The sequence below is a fragment of the Schistocerca cancellata genome, chromosome 3 (genome assembly GCF_023864275.1).
Source record: "Schistocerca cancellata isolate TAMUIC-IGC-003103 chromosome 3, iqSchCanc2.1, whole genome shotgun sequence".
Taxonomy (NCBI): Eukaryota; Metazoa; Arthropoda; class Insecta; order Orthoptera; family Acrididae; genus Schistocerca; species Schistocerca cancellata.
Window position 1 is genome coordinate 689,261,831 of NC_064628.1, and position 21,413 is coordinate 689,283,243.

The 21,413-nt window shown below is 41.2% G+C and overlaps 1 protein-coding gene across 1 annotated transcript in view; it reads right to left on the minus strand.

The window, feature by feature from the left end:
- Nucleotides 1-10,532: 10,532 nt before the first annotated feature.
- Nucleotides 10,533-21,413, minus strand: part of LOC126175672 (cytochrome P450 6k1-like) — a 90,812-nt gene continuing 79,931 nt past the window's right edge. The window contains exons 5-6 of the mRNA XM_049922596.1: nt 16,367-16,615; nt 10,533-12,052 (exon numbers count right to left, since the gene is read on the minus strand). Coding sequence (XP_049778553.1) covers nt 11,868-12,052; nt 16,367-16,615 — 434 coding nt within the window. The 3' untranslated portion in view covers nt 10,533-11,867. The remainder of the gene's footprint in view (nt 12,053-16,366; nt 16,616-21,413) is intronic.

The following is a 21,413-nucleotide window of genomic DNA, read 5'->3' on the forward strand; positions in this document are numbered from 1 at the left end:
TAACTGAATAGTGACCCCTATTGCTAGAAAGTGTCACCCCATCCACATATTCGACTCATAATCTGCCTGAGACACTTGAGATGATGTGTCCGCCGCACGACTACGTTAAATTCATTTGGCACTGGAGATGAGCAGCAGGTGAAAACCCTCTATGGTATGTGACGTTCTTTGGTAGTTTACACATGTTTCTGTGTCACACAATACATACGAGAGACAGGAAGAGTGTAGTAATGCTCTTGTGCGATAGCGTTTACCGGTTTATAGAATTACTCGGTTGTTGAATGTTATATTAGTGATATGAAGGAATACTGTCAATTTTACGTAAGTTTATGTCGCAAACTTAAAAAGTAGGAAAGCCGACCTTCCCGGCACGCCGACTTGGTTGACATGTTATGAAATTAAAAATATTAAGGAAAAGCATCTATAGACAGAGATAGCACCGGACGAGGTAGCGCAGTGGTTAGCGCACTGGACTCGCATTCGGGGGGACGACGGTTCAAACAACGTCCGGCCATCCTAATTTAGGTTTCTCGTGATTTCCCTAAATCGCTTCAGGAAAATCCCGGGATGGTTCCTTTGAAAGTGCACAGCCGACTTCCTTCCCCATCCTTCCCTAATCAGATGGGACCGATGACCTCGCTGTTTGGTCCCCTTCCCCCAAATCAACCAACCACCCAACAACGACAGCACACACGCCCGGATCTCATGAGAGCTCAACAACAATAAGAACCTCTCGTTAACAAAGTTAAGGAAGGGCTACACTTATCAACGCTAAAGAAAAAATTTACCTAAAAAAAGTGGAGTTTTCCTTATTGGGAGCCATGGACGATATAGAAAATCGCCGCTTATGAGATCAGAACGCTTTATAATAAAGTAAAAGGCAAAGTTCCACGTTCTGACTCTCGGCAGGCTAATCGGACCTGACCGAACGCCGTGTCATCATCTGTCAATAGCGTCATCGGATACGATATGGAGGGGCATGCCGTCAGGACACAGCCCTCGCGGTCGTTGTCGGGCTTCTCGACGTTTGAACCTCTACTAAGCGGTCGAGTAAATCTTGTGTTGGCCTTAAAAGGCTGAGGACACCACGTACCAGTCCTCTCACCAAGGAAAAATCAAGGACAGTACCAGGTATCACACCCGGGTATCCAGCATAGCGGCAAGCCGCGCTCATCATTTTCTTTTCTGTCGTTCTTCCCATCATTTGATCTGGGCGGATGTCACATCACATCCCTGCAAGTTAACCGCTGAATACTTCACTTAGTTTTTTTTTTTTATTACAAAGAGCAGCCAGCCTTCTGACCGAAGACGCTGAGCCTCCTTGCTGGGACCACTCAGCTACGGAGGTGGAAACATTTTGTTGTTGTTGTTGTGGTCTTCAGTCCTGAGACTGGTTTGATGCAGCTCTCCATGCTACTCTATCCTGTGCAAGCTGCTTCATCTCCCAGTAACTACTGCAACCTACATCCTTCTGAATCTGCTTAGTGTATTGATCTCTTGGTCTCCCTCTACGATTTTTACCATCCACGCTGCCCTCCAATGCTAAATTTGTGATCCCTCGATGCCTCAGAACATGTCCTACCAACCGATCCCTTCTTCTGGTCAAGTTGTGCCACAAACTTCTCTTCTCCCCAATCCTATTCAATACCTCCTCATTAGTTACGTGATCTACCCACCTTATCTTCAGCATTCTTCTGTAGCACCACATTTCGAAAGCTTCTATTCTCTTCTTGTCCAAACTAGTTATCGTCCATGTCTCACTTCCATACATGGCTACACTCCATACAAATACTTTCAGAAACGACTTCCTGACACCTAAATCTATATTCGATGTTAACAAATTTCTCTTCTTCAGAAACGCTTTCCTTGCCATTGCCAGTCTACATTTTATATCCTCTCTACTTCGACCATCATCGGTTATTTTACTCCCTAAATAGCAAAACTCCTTTACTACTTTAAGTGTCTCATTTCCTAATCTAATTCCCTCAGCATCACCAGACTTAATTTGACTACATTCCATTATCCTCGTTTTGCTTTTGTTGATGTTCATCTTATATCCTCCTTTCAAGACACTGTCCATTCCGTTCAACTGCTCTTCCAAGTCCTTTGCTGTCTCTGACAGAATTACAATGTCATCGGCGAACCTCAAAGTTTTTACTTCTTCTCCATGAATTTTAATACCTACTCCGAATTTTTCTTTTGTTTCCTTTACTGCTTGCTCAATATACAGATTGAATAACATCGGGGAGAGGCTACAACCCTGTCTCACTCCTTTCCCAACCACTGCTTCCCTTTCATGCCCCTCGACTCTTATAACTGCCATCTGGTTTCTGTACAAATTGTAAATAGCCTTTCGCTTCCTGTATTTTACCCCTGCCACCTTCAGAATTTGAAAGAGAGTATTCCAGTCAACATTGTCAAAAGCTTTCTCTAAGTCTACAAATGCTAGAAATGTAGGTTTGCCTTTTCTTAATCTTTCTTCCAAGGTAAGTCGTAAGGTCAGTATTGCCTCACGTGTTCCAACATTTCTACGGAATCCAAACTGATCTTCCCCGAGGTCGGCTTCTACCAGTTTTTCCATTCGTCTGTAAAGAATTCGCGTTAGTATTTTGCAGCTGTGACTTATTAAACTGATAGTTCGGTAACTTTCACATCTGTCAACACCTGCTTTCTTTGGGATTGGAATTATTATATTCTTCTTAAAGTCTGAGGGTATTTCGCCTGTCTCGTACATCGTGCTCACCAGATGGTAGAGTTTTGTCATGACTGGCTCTCCCGAGGCCATCAGTAGTTCTAATGGAATGTTGTCTACTCCCGGGGCCTTGTTTTGTCTCAGGTCTTTCAGTGCTCTGTCAAACTCTTCACGCAGTATCTTATCTCCCATTTCATCTTCATCTACATCCTCTTCCATTTCCATAATATTGTCCTCAAGTACATCGCCCTTGTATAAACCCTCTATATACTCCTTCCACCTTTCTGCTTTCCCTTCTTTGCTTAGAACTGGGTTGCCATCTGAGCTCTTGATATTCATACAAGTGGTTCTCTTCTCTCCAAAGGTCTCTTTAATTTTCCTGTAGGCAGTATCTATCTTACCCCTAGTGAGACAAGCCTCTACATCCTTACATTTGTCCTCTAGCCATCCCTGCTTAGCCATTTTGCACTTCCTGTCGATTTCATTTTTGATACGTTTGTATTCCTTTTTGCCTGCTTCATTTACTGCATTTTTATATTTTCTCCTTTCATCAATTAAATTCAATATTTCTTCTGTTACCCAAGGATTTTTATTAGCCCGTGTCTTTTTACCTACTTGATCGTCTACTGCCTTCACCACTTCATCCCTCAGAGCTACCCATTCTTCTTCTACTGTATTTCTTTCCCCCATTCCTGTCAATTGTTCCCTTATGCTCTCCCTGAAACTCTCTACAACCTCTGGTTCTTTCAGTTTATCCAGGTCCCATCTTCTTAAATTCCCACCATTTTGCAGTTTCTTCAGTTTCAATCTGCAGTTCATAACCAATAGATTGTGGTCAGAATCTACATCTGCCCCAGGAAACGTCTTACAATTTAAAACCTGGTTCCTAAATCTCTGTCTTACCATTATATAATCTATCTGAAACCTGTCAGTATCTCCAGGCTTCTTCCATGTATACAGCCTCCTTTCATGATTCTTGAACCAAGTGTTAGCTATGATTAAGTTATGCTCTGTGCAAAATTCTACAAGGCGACTTCCTCTTTCATTCCTTCCCCCCAATCCATATTCACCTACTATGTTTCCTTCTCTCCCTTTTCCTACTGACGAATTCCAGTCACCCATGACTATTAAATTTTCGTCTCCCTTCACTACCTGTTATAATAAGATATAGTAAATACACATAAATACCACGTGTTTCTCACATGCATCACACAAAGCAGAAAGCTTCACAACATGAACTACACTGTAAATATTTATACAAAAAAAATCCAGGAAAGGTGATGCTATTCCTGAAGTAGCGGAAAGATACAAAACCGAGGGAAGCTCAATTCCTGTTACTGGGAAACCAGATCCGTCGACACATGAAAATACTGAGGATAAAAATATTCCTAGAAAAACAAAAAATATAAGTATCATAACTAAATTTTTAGGTTTTCGTGCATCAAATTTCTGTCCAAAACCATTTAAATGGTGGTTAACACAGGGATCGTAAGAATAAGGATCATAACTAAACTTTTAGGGTTCCATGCATGAATCTGTAAAAACGGAGCCCTTATAGGATCGTTTTGCTGCCCGTCTGTCAATCTGTCCGACTGTTAAGATACCTTTTTCTTAGGAACGGGTAGACGTATCAAGTTCAAATTTATGTCGCTTAATAAGGTCCATGATCCCTTGTTGGCGTAAGAAATTGAAGCATTTAAGTTAATGCAATCGAAAAATACGTCCATTTAGGTTACATATTTTGATGCTCGCAAACTCACCCATCAAAACCTATAGGATACTGCCCTTTGGCCTGGAGTCATGAAATTTGCCAATGTTTATTTCACATACGACTTGAACGCCATATTTAGACGTTGCAATCGCTCCTAGATACCTCATGATGGATGAATTCCGAAATGCGTCATGTCAGCAGTAAAGTCATTCCTTGCCTCATGCTTGACTTTTACCGTTGCGACTCAGTCAGCCTGGATGCAGGACTACACGTTATTATAATAATAGTCGTCTGCCTCCTGCACGACTTTATATCATATTTATATTACTGAAATTAAAACGTTCTCGAAAATCTTAGGATCCTTGGGACCAATATCCTGCCAATATCAATGGCGTAAACAGGTAAAAATCGACGGATTTCTCGATTCCCGAAATGGATGGACTGTCTACATACGTAATTAATTTTGTGCGGAAACCTCAGCCGATGAGTCCTACTCAACAGCTGACCAGTTGTTTCTCTGGATGAACTATGTATGTGCTCTCAAAGGAAGACCATGCAAAATTAAAAAGAAGCATTAAAATGTGCGAAAAGAACGTAATTGATAAATGATGTGCCTAATCATTAAAAAGGTTTTGTTGCGAAATATGCTCAAGCACACCTTTTTATATTCAAGCTTTGTAACAAAGGAAAAACACTTTCAAATGCTACAAATTGGCCCACATAAATACACAGCCAAGAGGCTGCATAAATACCTAAAAAGGGAACGTCATAAATAACTGATTGAGCACAATGCATGAATGATGAAGCTCACCTCACACTCGTCGGGCTGGGCTAGCCGCAACTTCTGTTTACAACGGACACCAGAAGACTAGGCTGGGGATGGCGATTATTTGCAGCTGAGAGGTAAATAGTAAGTATTCTGGTAATCACAGATATATATGTATTCCCTTCAATCACTTACTACATTACTCCTTGGCTTCCTTTACTGCTCACTTAATATATAGACTGAATAACATAGGAAAGAGGATACAACCATGTCTCACTTCCTCCTCAAATGCTGGCTCCCTTTCACGTCTTCGACACTTACAACTGCAATCTGATTTCTGTACAAACTGTAAATGACCTTTCGCTCCCTATATTTTCTCTCTGATACCTTCAGACTTTCTAAGAGTGTATTCCAGTCAGCATTAGCTAAGGCTTTCCCTACATAATGATGTTCTAAATGTAGGTTTGCCTTTCTTCAACCTATCTTCTAAGATAAGATGTAGGTTCACTATTGCCTCGCGCGGTTCTTTATTTATCCAGAACCCAAACTGATCTTCCTGAGTTTGCCTTCTACCAGTTTTTCCGTTCTTCTGCAAATTATTCGAGTCAATATTTTGCAACGATGACTTATTAAAACGATGGTTTTGTTGTTTTCACACCTTCCAGCAGGTATCTTCTTTGGATGGGAAATATTACATTCTATCTGAAATCCGAGTTTATTTCTGCTGTATCATATATCTTGCACACTTGGTGGAAAAGTTTTGTCTTCCAAGGAAATCAATAATTCTGAACGAATGACGTCTACTACAGGCGCCTCGTTTCCACTTTGTCAAATTCTTCTCGCAATATCATATCTCCCATCTCATCATCAACTACTTCCCCTTCTTTCACTGTTGCATTGTTCTGAAGGTTTTTCCCTTAACCCATTACTGGCCATTGTCCCTTTTTTGGGACGCGTATATTTTACTTATTTCTACTTAAGCAATGGAGCTTTTAACCTTTATTGTTGCACCTGTAGGTTCAACTAACTGCTATAATGCCTGTAAATGTAAAATAAATAACTTATTTCTAGGTACTTCATGTCAGGAAAACTATAAACTTTCCGATTTTTTGTTCTCGCACTTGGCAGCACTGTATGTCTGCTGGTAGTTCCTGGACGGCAATGAGCTGTGATTTAGTTGTCTGGTTGTGTTTGTTATGAACATATGGATGTCCATGTAAGATTAAGTATACTTCAGATTTTTTCAAGTAAGTGCAATATCGATATATTTTTTGCGTCCCAATAATGGGACAATGGCGTGTTACACTATCATTTATTGTTGATGTGCCCTATTCTTGTATACGTATTATACAGAGAAGAATTGCATTTTACGTTCTTTATATCTGCTTTTTTCATGTTCTATTCGAATTTTAAGATTCCAACAGGATAAAAACATGTTGGGTGGACTTACACTTGAAGAAATTCTAGCAGAACTAGCGAACCATCAAGAGAGTGACGATGAAGATGATGACGTAGAACTGGCGATTATTCCACCCGATGCAGATGTAATAACAGATGAAGAAGACATTGACGAAAATGTATTGAACAATGAGTCTGTTGTACAAGATGTAGCTGGTACTTTAGAGAGAAGCTCTCACTTTTGGATGTCCGACAGAGAATAGTGATGTTTTACCTATCAAAGAAAACAGGATCAGTACCAACACTCAGAGGACCACAATGAAGCAAATTGATGGGAGGACGGGTGAGCACAGATGTAAGTCTACATCCAGGAAATCATTTCATTGTGCCAAGTAAAACACAGAAAAGAGTAAAACACAGAAGACATGTGCTTACTGCAAGTAAAAAACAACACACATTTGTGATAGATGCAATGTTGGAGTACACGACAAGTGTTTTGCTTCATTTCATACTGAATATACATTCAATAATATTAAAACATTCTTTATTTATTGTTTGTGTTGTTCCTTACAATATTATGCATGGAGAATAAGGTTGTGAAATCGGATAGCGCATTTGGCCAATGTCCCAAAAGTGGTACGGTCTGTAGTTTTTGTTCTAATAAACTGAAAATTTTCAAAACAACTTTTTATTCAATTAATCACTCAATGTAAGGTATTTATGTATAAAAGTTTGCAAAAAATGACCCGATAGAGTTTTGGCCAGTAATGGGTTAAATAGACCATCCATATATTCCTTCCACATTTCATCTTTGCTTTCTTTGGTTAGTACTGGCTTACCACCTGAGCTGCTATTAGTAACGTAAAAAATATCTATCCAGTATCGACAGGTAACTCATTTAACCAGTAATAGTAAATTTCCTGAGTTAGCTTCCAACAACATCTTGCGAAAATACTTAGATATTAATTGTGTACATGGTTTATAGATCTTATTAACAGTTTCTCTATCGAAATGATGTAGAATAAGTCAGTTTGGAGAACATGTATGCATTATTAGATTCAACATTCACGAACATATTTCTTTCACTCATATTCATGCAACCACAATTAAAAACAATTTTTTATTACAGGGTACAAGTTTTTAAACAAAATTTAATGTGTAGAATAGAACGAGTTATCCAGAAGAAATGGTTTTAGGTTAGGTGTAAAACGTGCTTTGTTACCTAATAGACGCTTCATATTATTGGGCAACTTATTACAAAATTTTCTGAACTCTTTCCTGAGCCACTGAGAGAATTCTGTGTAATAAAGCTAATTTTTCTTCTACTGTTGTAGGTGTGAACATAACTATTGTTCTCAAATTTTGATGCATTGTTTATGCCCAATTTCATTACGAGTTAAAATGCATAACTCCTTGAAGAGATTTCTACAAGGTGCCAGCAGGTGAACAACATATATTATTCTTACTGCTCGCTTTCATTTACTTAACACTTTCTTTCTACGTGATGAGCTGCACCAATATTCCATAAGACATTACCGAGTGGAAATCTGCGACTGATTCGTTTCTTTGCAAGGCTAACAATTATACGAATATCAAAAGTAGATGAACTTATAGATTGAGCAGCTTAGTAATATGCTCCTTCTAGTTCAAGTTTCCATTAATATGTCTACCTGACAATTTGGAACATTCTACCCTGTTTGCTGATTCCTACTTATGTGCTGCAACAATTGTACGTGAGACTATATGTTGTACAGAACGGAATATAGCGTTTTTCCTCAAATTTATGGAGAGTCTGTTTTCAGGGAACCACTTAATAACATTTTTTCTGTTGCTTTCTCTCTAGTGGAATATATTATAACACTAGTATCATCTGCAAGAAGTACCATTTCTACTTGAAGAATGTTAAGTTTAAGGTCACTCACAAATAAGAAAAATAGGAATGGTTCCAAAATTGAACCCTCTGGGGTTCCTTTTGTGATTTCTCTCTAATCACATTGTGTGAATTATTCAGCACAACTCTTTGCATTATGTTTGTTAAGGACGCTTTTTCAAACCAGCTGTTTGTGAAGCCATCAGTCCCATAAAAACATACATTTTTGCTTAGAGAGTAATATGATGTACAAATCAAAATCCTTGTAACAATCGCAAGAACTACCAGCTGGCGATATTTCGGTATTCAGGGCTTACAATAGTTGGTGAGTGGATGAATAAATAGCGTTCACATTCGAGCAACCCTTGTGATGTCCAAGCTGTGACGTTCAAAGTAAATTGCTCCGAATTAAATACGAGACTACACTTTATAACACTGCTTTTCCGAATTTCTTAGAGAAAGCCGCCAGTTTGTGATATTGCTGGCTTTCAGCTACTTCTCAGAGTAGTTGAGAAGGCAGCAGTGGGAAGATGACGTAATGTGGTGTGAGGTACCGGTGACTGATAGTTTACTCGGTACGTGTATCGTGAGAAGGCCGCCTAAATTGTGCTTCTTGTACGTGATTGGCTGCTGAGTTCGGAAGTGGCACACCTAAATTATAAACTTCCGTTATTAATATTAGAAAAAGTAAACAGTGAATTTATTTGCATTTCATATAGAAGCATCTCTCAACAGCAGGCTATTATTCCATTATTTCAAAAGAGTTAATTACCAGCAGAATAATAAACAACTGCTGAACGAAAAGGTAAACGAAGTTCTTCGGAGATCTTCGGACCGCGCCTCACTTGGACGGCGGGCGAGGTGGTTCGGTTGTCAGATCGCAGCTTGATCGGCAGTCTCGGAGGACAGATATGTTGTCCGCCGCGGTTGATATCAGTTAAAACATAGTTAACAATCTCTTGTTAATAAATATAAGAGCTCGATTGGTATTTAAGGAGGACAGACATGTTGTCTGCCGCAGTCGGTATTGGTTAAGAACTTATTTAGCAATCTCTGGTTTTCGGACATGTAATTAAGAACTAGTTTTATAGTAATTACGTAAACACGCAGGTCGTTATTTTGTTTATGCTCTGCGAAAGTGTGAAGAATGGACATTATTTGTGATTCATAAATTGTACTTTCATTGAGCAGTTTCTCGTATTCTGCTAATAAAAAAGCAAGTGGCATCCCGTTGAAGCAAAGCAATTCAAAGTTAATTATTTAAACAATGCTAGTTCGTCGCTAACAATTTATTACAGCTTCAAGATAACGGATTCACGACCTACGCGCTATTTTATGCGCATGGGACAGCTACTATAGAAGACTGCAGATTGGTGAACGTTATTCAGAACTTATGCATTCCATTCAGGTCAGTGGCAGCAACTAGGCGCCTCGTGTGTACTGCACTCTTAGTACATTGGAGGCTAGTGACACGTGATCAGTGGTAACACAGAGGAGGTATGAAGGAAGGGAATTTTCAGGGACGGGATTTATGATACCTCTTTCTTTCACTTGCTGCAAGTAAGAAAACTGGAATAATTATTTTAGTATTTCTTGTCACATTTTTTTACGAAGGTTTAACCACGACATTTTTTAAGCTGTGTGAACAAAAGCTCCTGTTCCTGTGATGCACTGCATACGTCACTTGGAACGTTACTTATTACTCTTTTTGAAATTCCATGAACCATATAACCCTTGTGTTTTAGAACTTTTATGATTCTAGTAATTTCAGTGAGGAATGCTGCTGCTACTTTTCGTTGCTTAATGTGTTGTGAACGATATTTTTTTCAAATACTCTCTTGCTTCTTCAACTCAACCAATTAATTATGTTTTTGCTGCTACCGTGAGAAAGTGGCTGTTAAAAGTACTCGAAACTTGCTGTCAGCCACAACATTGCCATTTATTGTATCATAATCGTCGTTCTTCACAGCTGCAAAATACCTTGCTTGTAATACTGTAGTTGAAATAACGAGACCGATTATCTTAGATACATAGTTAGGAGATAATAATCAGCTATTTATCTGGAAAAATGGATGTTTGTCAAGCTAAGCGAATGTTTCTTTGTTTTTTTTATTTTAAAAGACAACAGACAAGTAAAGAAATCTCAAAGTTCGATTTCATAACATGTTTGGTATATAGTAATTTGTACATTTTTCCTGGAAGTGAATGAGTGTTAGCGTGGAACTTTTATCTGCTGTATTTTATCCTGTCTGCTTACCGCCTATTACTTCGGCTGAATATAAAAATGTAAATTTCGAACATCTTAATCGTGTATGGTTCTGTCATCACAAAGTCTGTTTATTTTTCTGGTTCGGAAGTTTGTTTAGCAGTAGCTAATATACCGTGCAACGTACCGTGGGACTATGAGAGCGGTTCTACAAATACCCGTGTTTTAAGATAGTGTACCGCCATCTGTTATATGGCGCTAAAGCAAATTACGTTGATTCATGGGATAGTACGGATCTGGCACACATTTCAGTACATTGTGCTACGTGGTTCCCACCAAGATGGAACAATTGTAATATCGTTTAATGCTTAGCTTTTCATTTTTGCATGGCAAAAGACGTGCAAGATTAAAGCGAAAATGGATGCTGTTTACGGTAGCAGTGGCCATAGGTGAATCGAAGGGAACGGCAATGTCACGTGACAAGATGGCGATCGGTAACGCGACTGCTGACAGTGGATAACAAACAGCTGCCGCTTTCAGTTTCGAAGCTGTGTTTCGAGCAGTTTTTGCGTCGAGCTGTCGCCGTCTCTATGAGGCCAGGATTTATCATTATACCTCGTAAATATAACAGCCATCAAAACAATACGTTGCTCCCGATAAATATGTTCCGAAGAAAGCGAAGAAACTCAGTCGGCCGAAAAAGTGACAGACGATTTTTTTGGGGATACGAAGGGCGTCATGCTCACATGTTTATTTGAAAAGGGAAAAATGATCGCTATAAAATACTACAGTGAGAAATTCGAGCAGTTCTATATTGAAGGATATGTGGCCTTGTTTGGTGATGAAGAAAGTGCTGTATCGCTACGACAAACCGCCAGCACATTCATGTAAAAGATTTGCGTCACGAATTTCCAACCGTGCTCCGTCGACCCCGTCCTTCAACCCTCTTCCCTGCGCCTCCTCCACGAATTCTCACGACCTGGATCCCGGCGATTTTGTCCTCATACAGCGAAAACGACTCAGGGGGATTTTTTCACACGAGTTCTAAAAAAGTGAGACCTTGGGAAACGTACACATTTTTAACAGGAGCTAAGCTCAAAGGCATTCTTAGAAAAAAATGGTGTCTGTATTCCTAACACGGGTACTTATTGGATCGCTCTCGTAACTCGTGGCTCCGCAAGAGAGGTTCGAAGCCCCCTGTAACGCTTGGATCATGTTCCGCCTTCACTGAAGAGGAAGCCACGGTCGAAGGCTGACGCGGACCCATAGGCCCCCTGCGGGTCTCGCCAGGAGACTGTGAGGCTCGAAGTCCGCTGGCCTCCCAGAAGACCGGAGGCACGGCCGGAACTCGAAGCGAGACAGCAGCGCCACCAGCCCTGCTTTCACAACCATCAGTGCGAACTTTTGCCCTGCGAACAGACGGAGTACGCCCATAATTATAGCATTCACTAAAAATCAGAAACCTGCAATCAGAAAAAAAAATACAAAACCAGTGAGAAGTAAGAGTACTGCTGTTCTAAATGTCAAAGAACATGAAACGGAGGCATTAACTGGTAATAAGATGGGGTTTCAGCCTATCGTTCATGTTATTCAGTCTGTACACCGTGCAACCAGTAAGGGGGGAACGAAGGAGAAATTCTAGAAAAAGTTCAGAGTGGAGAATAACTGAAATTTTTAGGTTTGCCAATGGCGCAACGTACTCGGCAGATCAACCGAACGGAATTAACAGTGTCTTTAAATACGTTTGTCAGTTGAGCACAAATAAAAATAAAACAAGAATAATGGAATGCAATGGGATTTAGTCAGGTGAAGGTGAGGGAATTAGACTGGGAAATAAGACATTAAAAGTAATAGAGAAGTTTTACTGTCTGGAGCCAGAAGTAAAGAGGATACAGTTAGTATTCTGCCACTAGCACGAAAAAGGCTTACGTGAAACAGAAAACATATATTAATATTTACACTAATGGTCATGAACTGAGGATAATGCTGATACGTGGTGAAACAACGCTCTGGAGGGCGGTTTGCGGGTTTAAATCATCTCGGGGTACGACCATACGTTGCATTTGACCTGCGGTCGTCGCACGGTGGCGCTGGGAGCATGTGAATGTCAGAGTACGGTGCAGCGAGTAATTGTGCAGAATTTTTCAGACGTGCTAATGCTGACTGTTGTTGAAAATGGCTCAAAGAACACATATTGATGACGTTATGAGGGGTAGAATACTAGGGTGACTGGAGGCTGGACACGGGCCCTCCCTGTGCCACGAAGTGTGATCTCAAGATTATGGCAACGATTCCAGCAGACAGGAAACGTCTCCAGGCGCTACAGTACGGAACATCCACCGATATCTCACCATCAGTGCCCGCAGACGGCCACGGAGTACTGCAGGTAGCCTTGCTCGGGACCTCACCGCAGCCACTGGAACAGTTGCCTCCAGACACACAGTCTACAGACGACTGAACAGACTTGGTTTATTCGCCCGGAGACCTGCAAGGTGCATTCCACTGACCCCTGGTCACAGAAGAGCCCGTAAAGCCTGGTGTCAAGAACACAGGACATGGTCATTGGAACAGTGGTCCCAAGTTATGTTCACGGACGAGTCCAGGTATAGTCTGAACAGTGAGGCTCGCCGGGTTTTCATCTGGCGTGAACGAGCAACCAGATACCACCCCCTTAATGTCCTTGAAAAGGACCTGTATGGAGGTCGTGGTTTGATGGTGTGGGGTGGGATTTTGATTGGTGCACGTACATCCCTGCAGGTCTTTGACAGAGGAACTGCAACAGTTCAGGTGTATCGGGACGTCATTTTGCACCAGTACGTCCACCTTTATAGGGGTGCAGTTGGTCCCACCTTCCTCCTGATGGATGATAACGCAAGGCCCCACCGAGCTACCATCGTGGAGGAGTACGTTGAAACAGAAGATATCAGGTGAATGGAGTGGCCTGCCTGTTCTCCAGACCTAAACCCCATCGAGCACGTCTGGGATGCTCTCGGTCGAAGTATCGCTGCACGTCTTCAAACCCCTAGGACACTTCAGCAGCTCCGACAGGCACTGGTGCAAGAATGGGAGGCTATACCCCAGCAGCTGCTCGACCACCTGATCCAGAGTATGCCAACCCGTTTCGCGGCCTGTGTACGTGTGCATGGTGATCATACCCCATATTGATGTCAGGATACATGCGCAGGGAACAGTGGGGTTTTGTAGCACATGTGTTTCGGGACGGTTTTCTCAACTTATCACCAATACCATGGACTTAAAAGATGTGTGTCGTGTGTGCTCCCTATGTGCCTATGCTATTTGCACCAGTTTTGTGTAGTGCCACGTTGTGTGACACCACATTCTGCAGTTAACCTTAATTTATGAGTATGAGTGTAATACGCATTTTTAATGTGGTGAAGTTTTTGGTACCAACCACACCAGCGCTACACAACAAGGACACAACATTAAAATTCAACAGACTAGTTGGTACACACTTACATATGGAAACGAACTAACACAGAATTCGTAACATTCCTAACAACCGAGGACTAAATTTAGCTTATCAAAGTAATAACTCAATATAGTAATGTTTAAAGAAGTAGGAAGACACTAATGTACAACAAAGAAATTAGAAATAAGGTATAAAGAGCATGTATGTATATGGCACCAGCCATTCAATATTTGCAGAACACCATAGACCAGAAAACCACCACTTTGCCACGATAGAAACAGGCATGAAAATAATCAGATTCAGTATTGGTAACAAAAAAAAATTTTTTTTTCTAACACTACAAGAAAACGCCGAAATTCAAAAGGAACTCACGAAAGAGAAGCATTTGACCAAACAAACTTTAGCAAACAAACGTTATTTAAACCATTATACATACAGTAGGTAAACAACAATCCCTCTGGCTACCACAAATGCAGTATCGCATAAACTAGGCAGGGTACCCACTCACCATCACCCACCATAGTGTCACACTGAAGAAGATTTACGAGTGTAATAACTTTTAGACAGAAGTTAGGAAGATCATCTCCCCTTTTACACACACCACATACAGTCCACTCCCCCCCCCCCCCCCTCCGGTTTCACCCAAAAAACCTCTCACTCACATGATTTATGACATATCACCTCGGCCCCTAGCCCTTACAAAAATAAGTAATACGTATATTCACGTGCATGCACGCGTACACACACACACACACATTCGCGCGCACACACACCAGTCAAATAACACACAGCACTCACACACAGAGCAATAACAGACGCTTCCACGACCACAAAACCAGGCCAAAGGACGAACGCACTCTACAACCTCAAAACAAAGTACTTGACGCTAAAATAGATCCATGAGGCACGAAAAGCCAGAATTTATTAATTTTTTGTAAAGTTCAGGGTACTAAAATCCAAAACTTGTGAGTAGAAGAACATCAAGAATGAAATATGAAACAAAAATATCGTGACTAATAATAATAATGATTTAATAGTGTTTAATAGTAGTAATTTAAAACATGAGAACTGTTTACGTTATTAGCAAGCAGATTTGTAAGGAAAGCTACATTGTTGAAATACCACAGAGGATACTTTGAAATAAATTGAAAAGCGTGTGCTCTAAATAAGACGTTTGCTACAATCGCAAAAGACGATATATTACATGTAACTGGAGACTGTTTCCTCTTCATGTCCTTCGTCTCTTATAACTGCAGACTGTTTTCTGTACAAGTTGCAAATAACCTCTTGCTATCCATATTTCATCGCTCACATCTTCACAATTCCAAAGAATATATAATGGTCAACATTTCTGGACACATTATTCCCTTGCAACACAACATTTGCAAAGGAAACGTGACTAATAAGTTCCAATACAGATAACTTAACTGTTTTAGGAAGCGACGTTAAAATTTGCATTTGTCTACTTGTAGCCTTCATGTAACTTACTTAGTGAGATCCAATGTAGGAGCAAGGGGAACTCTTTGTTTTCTGTAATGGAAACGCGGTACCATGTGAGAGTTTATTTACGATGAGCCATCACGACTTGGATGTAACTGCGCTGAAGACAGCTACAGAGTAGCTGAAATCGATCTGCATTAAACACGCTGCCCTTCCCCCAATCTTGGATCTCACTAATACGGTCGTGGAACACGCAGTTCCTGATGGAAAGAAACCTAAACTCTTTTAGTGGTATTTGCATAACTTACGTGAGTTGCTCAAAAGAACTTTTTGCATTACCCTTGTCCGCAGCTCGTGGTCGTGTGGTAGCGTTCTCGCTTCCCGCGCCCGGGTTCCCGGGTTCGATTCCCGGCGGGGTCAAAGATTTTCTCTGCCTCGTGATGACTGGGTGTTGTGTGCTGTCCTTAGGTTAGTTAGGTTTAAGTAGTTCTAAGTTCTAGGGGACTGATGACCATAGATGTTAAGTCCCATAGTGCTCAGAGCCATTTGAACCATTTTTTTTGCACTACGCTTATACCGTGCATAATTGGCGTTTCTTCATCAAAAGCCTCTCTCTGCTTATTATTTCGACCATAGCAAACTGCCGTGTACCCGCTTAATGAATGTAAAAGTAAACTGTCAGTTGACATCACAGCAGCTGAGAAGAGTGCTCCACCTACGATCTTCGAAGGATGCCATAGGTCTGATGATGGTCATGTGATGTGACCGAAACCGGTCACCTATGTTCTTGTAACATACGTGGTGTAATCAAGACTGATTATTATGATTATTATCATCATCTATATACACTCACCCAGACAGGCCCGCGGCCCCTCACCAAACGGCCAGTAGGGGGCGCTGACGATGTCGCCCTTGCAGTTGGCGAAGCGCTGCGGGTCGAATCGCAGCGGGTCCGGGTAGAAGCGGGGGTCCCTCTGGAGAGACAGCACTGGCAGGTACACCATGGTGCCCTTCTGCAGCACCAGGTCGCTACCCGGCACCTGGTACGTCCTGGTACACTGCCGCATCATGTACATCTGCATCGGGTACAGCCGCAGCGTCTCTGGAAACATTTCGCAGTCTCACTGGCAAGAAATTGAAGCTGTCGGCGTCATCATCATACGTACTTTCTTCTCGACTTTCTCAGCAAAACATGTTTCCACAGATCTGTGACACCATCAGTAGTTTCTTTGCCTTTATTACATAAGGATACAAGAAAACAGTTTCCGCCAGAAAACATCACACCATCACTGCGTGATACCGCGATGTCTTGATAGAGGCCTGAATTCGGCAGGGCAAAGAGTCCGTAACTTTCGCTCAAACTCGGTAACGAACGAGAATTGCGTAAAGATGGGAGGCTTTCAACTGGAAAAGAGAAATTCTCGGTGGGATTTGAAACTTTCTCGCACTGGCACCACTACCTAGACTGTGTAATAAATCTTGTTAGTAATGTTCATTCTCCCTCGCGAGTGAGACTGAATACCACATACTAATATTCTGATCTGCTGCTGTTATTATGTGTAATCTGGCAAATGGACTGTCCAGTCACTTTAACGCTTTCAGACTCAATGGATACAATTGTGTAGATTAACTTTTACTGTGTCTTAGCTGCGACAGGAATAATTTTCCTCCAATGGAAACCTCATTTATATATTTGTGAATGTTCTATTTCTTCATCATGCAGAAGTGCTGCCAACTGTTGATCATCACTATTAAAATACCAAATGTCAATGTAGCACAGCTTGTGACCTCCAGGAAAAATGTAAGTAGTTGCTTAGTTATATTCCACTGAATAACTGAGTATTGTTATTTTGCATGGTAATTAGTGAGTGACCAGTTCGTTTATTACAAAAGTGAATATTTGTAAATTAGTTATTTTAGTTCATAAGAAGAAGCCAAGTGTAAAAATTATATTCTGAAAACGGGTACATATTTATGTACAAATTTTGCATCTAAAAGATCAAAAAATCAACTGAAAGTTTTCTTTCGCCCAAAAGAAGTTCAGGTCCAAAGGGTTAATATGGCCACCGCCTATGACCAACGTCATCGTGCAACATCCACTCACAGACAACAGGTGGCAGCACTAGCCGTGGAGATCATATGGAAGCGCGTTGGGAGGAGGCAGGAAACTGCAGTCGTTGTCGTTACACGGTAGTGGAGTGATTTATTTGGCGTTCAAAAAGGGCATGATCATTGGCTTTCGGGCCCCGGGTGGAAGCATTTCCGAAAAGGTGACGTCTGTAAAATGTTTGCGTGCCGGCCAGGTTATAGTATACTGTGCGGCAAAATGGCGCTCTCCAAAATTTGTTGGGTTTAGATTAGATTAGATTAGATTAGAGTAGATTAGATTAGATTAATACTTGTTCCATAGATCCTGAATACGACACTTCGTAACGATGTGGAACGTGTCAGGTTAATAAAAGATGTCTGTACAAGATATTACATTACACAAAATATTGCATGACACTAATATTTAAGTTGTTTTTTTTCCCTTAATTTATATCTAAAAATTCAGCCAATGAGTAGAAGGAGTTGTCCTCTAGAAATTCTTTTAATTTATTTTTAAATGTTAGTTGGCTATCTGTCAGGCTTTTGATGCTGTTTGGTAGGTGACCAAAGACTTTTTTGGCAGCATAATTTACCCCTTTCTGAGCCAAAGTCAGATTTCACCCTGCATAGTGAAGATCATCCTTTCTCCTGGTGTTATAGCTATGCACACTGCTATTACTTTTGAATTGGGTTGGATTATTAACAATAAATTTGGGTTGATTTGCGGCAGGGGACCATACAGCGAGGTCATCGGTCTCATCGGATTAGGGAAGGAAGTCGTCCGTGCCCTTTTCAAAGGAACAATCCCGGCATTTGCCTGAAGAGATTTATGAAAATCACGGAAAACCTAAATCAGGATGGCAGGACACAGGACTGAATCGTCGTCCTCCCGAATGCGAGTCCAGTGCGCTAACCACAGCGCCACCTCGCTCGGTTCAAAATTTGTACCGAGGTAACTGCGGTGCGCAACGGGCTGTAAGTGAAAGGGGTGAACGACGGCCGCGGAGATGTGCAACTGTTGAGCAACTGACCTCTCAGGTGAGCCAATGGGCTACCAACAATGTCTTCTCAACGGTAGCTGAGTGACGTTGCTGCATATGGCCTCCACAGCAGATGCCTGCATTCACAAGTGTCGACACTTGCTCATCGTCGATGAAGGCTGGAATTTGCACACCAATACCAAAACTGGACGTCCACTGAATTGTGACGGGTGGCCTTTTTAGATAAATCGCGTTTTGTGCTCCATCGGTCAGACGGCAGCGTGTTCTGCCCTGCAACGATCGTCAAAAAATCCAGGCCGGAGGAGGGGCGTTATGGTCTGGGGATTGTTTTCGTGACATTCATTGAGTGATCTCGTCATTCTGGAAGGCACAACGGATCAACACAAGTACGCATCTCTCCTTGGGGACCATGTCTACCCCTACATGCAGTTTGTTTTTCCTCGGCAGGATAGCATCTAGCAGAGGAACAGTGCACTGTGTCACACAGCTCGCAGTTTACTTGTGAGGTTCTAAGAGCATCAGGATGGTTTTTATCGTATCTGACTGGCCATCAGACTCCCCGGATTGGAATCCAGTCGAGAATCTGTGGGACCTCATCTATCAGGCTTTTCGCGCGATCTCTCCAAGGCATTTGACTGTGTGGATGATGTCACTGTCTTAGAAAAACTAAGGTTTTATGGAATTGAAGGCTATACACACAGCTGGTTTGAGTCACATTTAATGAATAGAAAGCAAAACGTTGTGCTGAATAGCACAAATAATGTTGGGAGGGTGGTAAATTCTAGTGAACGGGAAGCTATCGCAAAGGGAGTCCCACAGGGTTCAAGTTTAGGTCCTCTGCTGTTCCTTATTCATGTGATGACCTCCCACTTAACGTTCGGCAAGCAGAACTTGTACTTTTTGCAGATGACACGAGTGTTATAATAAATCCCATTCCAGAAAAAGCAGCTGAAGATGTTGTTAAGGATGTGTTTCAAAGAATTATGAAGTGGTTCTCAGAAAATGGACTCTCCATTAATTTTGAAAAAAACTAACTATATCCAGTTCTGTACACCGAATAAAGTAATACCGACAATTGGTGTAGCATATGAACAGGGCTCAGTTAACAGAGTAGATTTCTCCAAATTTTTGGGAGTTCACATTGATGACAACTTGAACTGGAAGAAGCATATTACTGAGCTTCTCACACAACTAAGTTCAGCTTCTTTCGCTCTTCGTATAATCGCTAGTGTTGGTGATAAACAGATCAGCCTCCTACCGTACTTTGCATATTTCCACTCAATAATGTCTTATGGAATAGTTTTCTGGGGTAACTCACCACTTAGACATAAAGTATTGATTGCACAAAAGAGAGCAGTGAGAATAATTAGTGGTGTTCACCCAAGGACGTCATGTAAGCACCTTTTCAAGGAGTTAGATATTTTAACTGCACCATCAGAGTGCATATATTCACTAATGAATTTCGTTAAAAATAATCCATCTCAATTCGCGAAGAACAGTGATGTTCATACGTACAACACCAGAGGGAGAAATGACCTTTCGTATCCGTTATTGAAACTGTCAGTTGCTCAAAAAGGAGTACATTATTCAGCAACAAAAACCTTTGATCGTTTGCCGAACAACATAAAGTGTCTGGCAGGTAGCAGATTAAGTTTTAAATCTAGCTTAATATCACTTCTTTTGGACAACTTCTTCTACTGGACGAGTTTCCGTTTAAGAAATGGTAAAAAAAAGTACCTCTAAATGTAGTTGCATGTGTATAACGAAAAACTTCAATAATATTAATATTAGCACTATTCATATATATATATATATATATATATATATATATATATATATATATCTTGTAGTCTGACTTGTTCCACGTCATATCGATAAAATAATCGGGAAAATGATCTACGGAACATGACATAACTAAAACTAAACCGGGAAGCGTAGTTCAGCGGGCCTTGGGACTGGAGTCGGCATGGCTCCACATTCTTGTCAGTACCTTCCAGAATCTCAATGACTCTCTTCCTGCACCTCTTGCAGCGACTCACGCTGTAAAAGGTGGTTATTCCAGCTTTTCACAGGCGGCCACAATAATGAAACTGGACAGTATATTATTGTAATGAACCGTTCAGATTAGTAGTAGCGTGACGCCGGTAGCAGTTTCGAATGTTTAATAAACAGCATCATGTGGTAGTACTGCATATTGTAAGCGAATATTTCGGAAGTTGTAAGAATTTGTGGTGGTGGTGGCAAGTTCCCATGGGACCAAACTGCTGAGGTCATCGGTCCCTAGGCTTATACACTATTTAATCCAACTTAAACTAGCTTAAGCTAAGGACAACACACGTACCCATGCCCGAGGGAGAACTCGAATCTCCGACTGGGGGAGCCACGCGAACCGTGGCAAGGCGGCCTAGACCGCGCAGAAGCAATGAGTACATGGAACTGGTATTACGTCATAGGCAGCATTACTGTATACTGAGCGAAGGCTATTTCAGCTTTCTCAAGAGTTTAATAGCTATTTTATATGCGACTGGAGTTTTTCAAGTTTCAGAAATACGAACAAAAACGGGGAGTAGGGGAGGAACGTTTTAAGAAGAAATTGTTGGTCCTTTTGGAGAAAGCACAATAACATAACAGAAGGATATAAATCAATATATGTACGGAACTGGTTTGTATTGTAGCAAACACATTTTTCCATCATCAAGATATACATAAATACACATGGGAAGAACCTACGAGGTATCGTAAATCGATTACAGACTTTTAGTGGGGAAAAAAGGAAGCAGTACTGGCTGACGTAAGGGTATATAGACAGCC